Genomic DNA, 7,879 nt, shown 5'->3' with positions numbered 1-7,879 from the left:
CAGAATTAAACCTTTAGTTTTAAGTCCTTAACGTTTTTTTAAAACCCAGTTAACATAATACCTGATCGTTCTACCCCCCTGGCAGTGAAATCAGCTTTGACTCCTGGCTCCACTAGGAGGCTTGTTGAGGGAGTGAGTGTATGTCACATGAACACCGAACTGGCCCCTGCTCACTTTAGGGTACTGCAGTTGGGAAAGGTTAGTGACAAAAATTTCCACTCTCCAATGGGTTTATAAAATGACTGGTAAGTGTTTACCTCAGGAAATCTGTCCTCCTTTCTGATGACCCTGAACTTGAGAAGCCAAGGCAAGCTGTAGGTACATATCGTTTGTTCATGCTACTGAACTGACTCAAAGCTGACACTTGCTCTATTTATAAATAAAAAGAGTTAACATCTTTCTGGGCTTCTGGAGGTTTGCAATGCACTTTACAGAGTTTCTTAAAGGGCAATGAAGTTTTAAGCTATTAGGATTTGTAGGGCACCTGTATTATCTCATCTGAACTTCCTAACAACATGAAGCAAGATTTCAATCCATCTTCCTGACTCCAAAACCAGTGCTGTTGTCTCTCAGTAAATAAATGTGTTAGGTTAATCAAGTTTCTATGGATCATTTCTGTGCAGGATCAACAGGGGAGGGGACCAGAGGGGTCCTGAATCTCTGAGACTTGGGATGCTCAAAATCTACTAGGACCTTTGTGATGTCCTGGACTCCTTTGACATCTGGTGAGGTTCTGGATCCCTTCACAGAATTATGATTTTAAATTCACAACGTTATATAGCATTACAAAGGAAGCCAATTATATGAAAATGTAATTATATAAACTGTAAGGGTCTATGTCAGTTATATATCATATACTATATATATATATATATGGGTGTAGGTACGTGGAGAGGGGGAGGCAGAGAGAGTTCATGGACTCAAAGTAAATTATTCCTGTGATAAAGGAAATGAAAAAAGGGAGGAACAGTCCCCCTAACGATAACCTACAAATTAAAGTCATTTGGAACCCATTTACACGTTCAATTTCCAGGATGGGACCCAAAGTGAGAAAGGCACCAGGAAGCCCCCTCCTTGCACATGACATTCTGTATGTGAATTCCCACCAATTCAGGCCACCACAGCCAGTTTTCCAGTTTCTAGGAAATTAAGCCATGATAGGAACACAGTATTTCACCGAACGAAGCAACTTTAGTTCAAAATTGTATAACAAAATGTGAACACGCCCTTGAAGGTACATTTGGCATATTTTACTGCTATCAGACCTGTGATCCAGAGCAGATAAAAAACCCTCATCTTGCTGTTCAACAGGTATTCTGAGAACTAATATAGAATTACTTTTCAGCAAAACTGTAAAAATGTCTGTCTGACCAAAGTCACAGTGTAGGACATTTCCTATGTCAAACCAAGGTGAAATGAGTTAAACTACGCCCGATTTAGGAAGATGTTTGTTAATAACGTGGGGGTTTAATTTTAAAAGAGCTGATTTCTTGGATGAGGTTTTCTGATTGAAGAAACGTACTTTGGCTTTTAAAGACCACGACTGCCTCTAATGAACCCACTCACTTCTAGGAGAAACACAAAACGAAGCAAAGAGAACCCAACTCGTGGGGGAAATGTTACAGGAAGCTCTACTGGAATTCCATGTCACGTGGGCTACGTCTGAAACCGTCTGCTAGAGCAGGATGGCCACTCTGCATGCGTGTTGCTGTGTATGCAGCAAAGCAGCACAGGGACACGTCTTCATCATGGTGTCCAATGATGGTGGGCTAGCCATTCGTTGGTTTTTAGCAAACTTCAACCCAATACACTTTCAAATCACAGAGAAATATTTCACTTCCTAAGAATTTGACTTGACCAGCAGGAATGGATAAAAGTCATTTTCTGCCTCTATGGATTTGGTCAGTTCCCGGTTAAGTTCTGACATTTGCAATTAGTACATTTTCTGAACAACCAGGGCCTATATGAAACTTGTCACTTGCCTTTCTCCTGTCTTCATCCAGCTATATTTCGAATGTGGCATCTTCTTAAGCCCCTTAAACTAAGTCTCAGTAAACTCTTAATTTGTTTTTTTGAAACAATGAGGGTTAAATGACTTGCCCAGGGTCACACAGCTAGTGTCACGTGTCTGAGGCTGGATTTGAACTCAGGTCCTCCTGAATCCAGGGCTGGTGCTTTATCCCCTGTGGATCTAGCTGCCCTAATTTCCTTTATTTAAATGAATTGATCCAGAAAATTCTCTTTTCTACCCCCTAAATCCCATCTGTGTTATTTAAGATACTGAAGAACTCATTTTAACCTTTCTATGACTAGCAGCTCTTTTCAGTTTTCATACTTTCTCTCTCCGCTCCATGAATCAGAAATGCTTGCCTTTGGTCTGTCACAAAAACATAACTTTCTTAGTATTTTGAGCTTGTGCCTTTTTTAAATTAAGAAAAAAAGAACACAAAGTTTAGAAGAATATGATTTAATTCCTATTTTCCTCTTCAAATAAATTTCCTTAACATTAGCCACATGTGAAGCATGCCTCCCACCTCTTGGCAGAGTAGGGGTGGACTACAGGGATGGGATGAGGCAAACATTGTCACCCACAGCAAATTTACTGACTTGTTTGACCTGACTACCTGCGTATTACAAAGGAGGGTTCTAATGGGGTGGGTGTCACTGAGCGACAGGAAAGCAAATCAAACTCCCCCTAACCATGCCTGCTCCCCCCATTGCTGGTGGCAAGGACCTTTCAATTGTTCTGCACTAACCACTCTTTCCAACATGGAAGTGTGTTAGACTAAAGACTAAATAATGTCTTCCCTTTCTAGTCCATCTGCCCACCCTGACTAGTTTTCAACATTGGATTGTGGGTAAAGCTTGCTCAACTATTTTGCATCTAATGGCTCTTGGATAAACATTTCCAGGTTTGGTTTTTGTCTCCCAAATACATAATTGAAGTATTTGTAAGAGATGAAGACAACAAGAACATGAACTAAATCACTCCCAAAAGCCCCTCCAAATGTATCTCTCCATTTCCTGATGACAGTCAAATTTATGTGTAAACATTAATAAAATTTATAACTGACTTAACTCTCCAAAATAGAGGTTTCCTTTAGATCATAAACTCTGCAAATACATTTCAAATATCCTATTTCCTCATCTATTGTGTGCTAAATGAAAAGCCAAATTCTCAACCAGCCAGGTCAGGCCTTCATAGGTTTTTGTTTTGTTTAGTTTTGTTTTGCAGGGCAATGGGGGTTAAGTGACTTGCCCGGGGTCACACAGCTAGTATGTGTCAAGTGTCTGAGGCCTTGATTTGAACTCAGGTACTCCTGACTCCAGGGCTGGTGCTTTATCCACTGTACCACCTAGCTGCCCCCAGGCCTTCATAGTTTTAAACAAAGAAACTGTCCTCTTTTTGGAAGGGGCTTTGTGATGAATCTGCTTGTGGCATGCAATTACAATTTGCATATACATGATTTTGAAAATAATTTAATATATTAACATCAACATACAGATCCAAGGATATCCTGCCATTATTTGAAATTTGAAGAAACCAATGAACACAATCCCTACAAGACAGAAGAACAACCCACAGGACAGGAAGATTCTTTATAGTGAGCGTATCCACGGCGTTTGGACAAGTAGTAAGGCAGAGGGCACAGAGATGAAAGCCTTAGCTTACAAGAGAGACCACACTGAGAACCCGGGGAAAGGAAATTGGACAGAAGTAATCTAATTCCTTGTAAAACAATCAGCAACATTAGGATAAATCAGTCTACACTGTCCATCGATTATGCCTCTTTTTTCTTGATGATCAGTGGTCCCACGTTGTCACCGGTCTCTTCATTGTGCTTTGTGTGGGCACCATCACAGAATGGGAACTAGAAAAAAGAGAGAGAAGAATGCAAGGTGACTGTGGGATCAATTATGATAATAATCACAGCTGGTAGCACTTTAGTGTATTATTATTATTACTTTATACTTTACAGATACTGTTTCACCTGATGCCCACTGGTGAGAGAGGTGCAACAGGTAGACCTGAGCTCAAATTTCACACCAGATGATTAATAGCTCTCTGTGACCTCAAGTAAATCATAACCTTTCAGTCTCAGTTTCCTTACTTGGAAAATAACAACAACAACAACAATTAGCATTTATATAGTCACCTTAAGGTAAAAGTAAATGTTGTACACGGGCAGCTAAGTGGTGCAGTGGACACTTGCTAGCCTCGTGACCCTGGGCAAGTCACTGTTTGCCTCAGTTTCCTCATCTGTAAGATGAACTGGAAAAGGAAATGGCAAACCACTCTAGTACCTCTGCCAAGAAAATCCCATTTGGGGTCATGAAGAGTCAGACATGACTGTAAAAGGCCTAAATTGAAAATGTTTTACTAATCTTATCTCATTTGATACTCACAACAACAGTGGGAGGTAGGTACTATTATTATCCTCATTTACAGATTAGGAAATTGAGGCACAGAGGTTAAGTGCCTTGCCCAGGGTCAAACAGCTAATGTGTAAGTCAAAATTCAAATTCAGGTCTTCCTGACTCTGAGTCCAGCACTATCCACTGAGCCACCTAGCTGCCTCTAATGGGCATAATTCTTTCTTTCTTCCTTGCAGGGCAATGAGGGTTAAGTGACTTGCCCAGGGTCACACAGCTAGTGTCTGAGGCTAGATTTGAACTCAGGTCCTCATGAATCCAAGGCCAGTGCTTTATCCACTGTGCCACCTAGCTGCCCCCCCCAGCATAATTCTTAAGAACATTTTTAGAGCTGGAAGAGACCTTAGAGGTTTCAAGCCCACCACTCTTATTTTACAGACAAGAGAGAAAACTGAAACCCAGAGAGTAAAACTGACTTGTCAAAAGTCACCCAGCTAGTAAGAGTCTGAGGTGAAATGTGAACACAGGTTTTCCTGTGTTGTTGTGAGGATACAAGGGAATAATGTATGTAAAATGATTTGTAAACCAGCTTCCAAGCTTTTATCATACCACAGTGCTGCTTATGTTAGATCAAATGCAATTTCTTAAAAAAAAAAAAAAGCCAGCCCCTCCCCCCCAATACCCAAACAACTACCAGCATAGAATCCAGAGGAGGCAAAAGGCCAGCACTCAACAAGGGCGGAGAGGAGGGGAAAGAGGAGAAACTCTCTCAGTTTATCTTTCAGGGTATCTGTTTATGTCCAACATTTTTATTATCAAGATGTATTCAGGAAAGGACTAAGTTTTCAACTACTGAACTTGTGTTAACTACACATCGGAGATGAATGCTTATTGCTTAATGTTAGGGCAGAAAAGCAACCTGGGTCATCTAGTCCAACCAGAGCCCACCTACTGCAGGTGATGCAAGTAAAGGCCTAGCTAGGAGAAGTAGCCTATGGAAGATCACTTAAGGAAAGGCAGAGTTGGGATAAGGCTCGGGCCCACTGTCTCCAAAGCTGGAGAAGTTTGGCAGGAAAACACAAGAGGCTCTGGCTCCAGCACCTGGATTCAGTCTGACGGGCACTAAGAGAAGATGTAGCATCTTTCCTCAAATACAGAAAAGGACAGGTGCTTGGTAAGGCTTCTGCAGTAAGCAGAAAAGAGGACATTTCCCTCTGCCCATTCATCATGGCAAAGAAGGGCAATTAAAAACCCAAAGCCTGCTCCCTCTCCCAGCAATCACGGAGGCCAGGGTAAGGTCGGCATTTCCAAGTGGCAGATGTTTACTAAACAAATGCAGACCATTTTACATTCATATCACCAATGGCTCCAATTTTATAAACAGGGTGAGAAACAAGAGTCCGCACAATCGTTCTACCCCAACGGAGGTAATAAAACAGGCTTCTGAAAACAAAATCACAGGAAAAGCGGCCTGGGCTCTGCCAGTTATAGGACGACTGTTCTTAGGTTCATTCATGCCCAGGAGAGACTTCTGACATGGAATGATGCTGAAACTGACCCGAAAGATGTCACTGGGGACAGGGAAAGGGGACGGGAAGGGTGGGAGATACAGGTTCAAACCCCACCGCCACCAATTACTACATGTGTGACACCGGGCTGGCCACTTCATCCTGCCAGGGGCCTGTTTCCTCCTCTGTAAAAGGGAGGTGGAGGGATGTCTGAACTCAACCCTAGCATGCTGGTTGGCTGATAGTAATGAAAACTTTCTATCATTAATGATACTTTTATACTTAATGATAACTTTTAAAAATTAATTTTAGTAGAGTTTCATGCCAACTTTTATTACTAGCCATTTGTGGTCTTTGGGCCACCAGCATATTCTAGAAAACGGTCTGGAGCTATGTCCGAAGAGCTATGAGAACATACATAACCCTTGATTCAGTGGTAACCATTATGAGGCCTGTACCCCAAAGAGTTCAAGGAAAAAGGAAAAGGACCCATAGGTACCAAAGCCTTAGAGAGTGGCAAAAAACTAGAAACTAAAGGAGTGCCCATCAATGAAGGAATGGCCAAACAAATGATGGTATATGTGAATACAATGGAATGTTACCCCCCGCAAGGGGCAGTTTGAGAGAAACTCAGGAAGACTTGGGTGGAGTAAGCAAAACCAGGAGAACAGTTTATACAATAACAATCATACCTTGAAGACAAACCACTTTGGAAGACTTAATTAAGCACTAGGATAAACTTAGTGGCTAGGCAGAATTCTAAAACTTAGGATAAAACATCCTGATGGAGAAGTAACGGACTCAGGGTGCAGATTGAGACATATATTTTTTGGACATGTCCAAGGTGGGGATGTGTTTTGTCTGATTATGCCTATCTGTTACAAGGGTTTTTTCTTTTTTTCTCAGAGAAGGAGGAAGAGAAAATTGATGACTTAGAGGGCAAGTTCAAAACAACAGTTATTTATTAAGCACTTAGGACTTCACAAACATTAAAAGCCCACTGTGTGGGCGGCTAGGTGGGGCAGTGGATAAAGCGCTGGCCCTGGATTCAGGAGGTCCTGAGTTCAAATCCAGCCTCAGACACTTGACACTTACTGGCTGTGTGACCCTGGGCAAGTCACTTAACCCCCATTGCCCCACAAAAAAATAAATAAATAAAATAAAAAATAATTTTTTTTTTTTTTAAAAATGGGGCAGCTAGGGGCGGCTAGGTGGCGCAGTGGATAAAGCACCGGCCCTGGAGTCAGGAGTACCTGAGTTCAAATCCGGCCTCAGACACTTAACACTTACTAGCTGTGTGACCCTGGACAAGTCACTTAACCCCAATTGCCTCACTAAAAAAAAAAAAAAAGAAGTCAAATAAAAGCCCACTGTGTGACAGGCAAGGAAGCAGATGCTAAGGTAGGTATACAAGACAAAACCAACAAGCCCTGCTTTCAAGGAGCTGACATTCTGCCGGGGTCAGTAAAAATGAATGTTTAACTGGCTGACAATGTTTTCTGTAGAATACCCATAACATGTCATATGCTGCAGTGTACCGTGTTGGGATACGCTTTCCCCTCCCCTCCATCTCCTTTTTAAAAAATGTCATTTGTACTTCTCCTTCAATTATGTGTAAACAAAAATTTTAAACATTTTTAAAAATTTTGAGTTCCATATTTTCTCCCTCTCTCCCTTTCCAACATAATTTGATTCATATTAGCCATGTTGCTCCCCCCCACAACAAAGAGCAATGCCCTCCCCCCAAGGATGATAAAATTTTAAAAGTATGCTTCCATTTGCATTTAGACTTCAGCCGTTCTTTCTCTGGAGGTGGACAGCATTTTTTATCATGAGTGCTTCAGAATTGCCTTGAATCACTGTATTGCTGAGAATAGCTAAGTCATTGAGAGTTCATCTTCACACAATGTAGCTGTTACTATGGACAATGTTCTCCTGGTTCTGCTCACTTCCCTTTGTATCAGTTCATGTAAATCTTTCCAGGTTTTTCTGAAAGC

At 41.5% G+C, this 7,879-nt stretch overlaps 1 protein-coding gene across 1 annotated transcript in view; it reads right to left on the bottom strand.

Annotated features, from left to right (window-relative positions):
* Positions 1 to 2,451: 2,451 nt before the first annotated feature.
* CISD1 (CDGSH iron sulfur domain 1) overlaps positions 2,452 to 7,879 on the bottom strand; it is a 31,865-nt gene continuing 26,437 nt past the window's right edge. The window contains exon 5 of the mRNA XM_043980255.1: positions 2,452 to 3,872. Within this exon, the coding sequence (XP_043836190.1) occupies positions 3,783 to 3,872 (90 nt within the window). The 3' untranslated portion in view covers positions 2,452 to 3,782. The remainder of the gene's footprint in view (positions 3,873 to 7,879) is intronic.

This window comes from Dromiciops gliroides, chromosome 2 (assembly GCF_019393635.1).
Source record: "Dromiciops gliroides isolate mDroGli1 chromosome 2, mDroGli1.pri, whole genome shotgun sequence".
NCBI classification, from domain to species: Eukaryota; Metazoa; Chordata; class Mammalia; order Microbiotheria; family Microbiotheriidae; genus Dromiciops; species Dromiciops gliroides.
The sequence above is the reverse complement of the archived record's forward strand: the minus strand, read 5'-3'. Positions and strand labels throughout refer to the sequence as shown.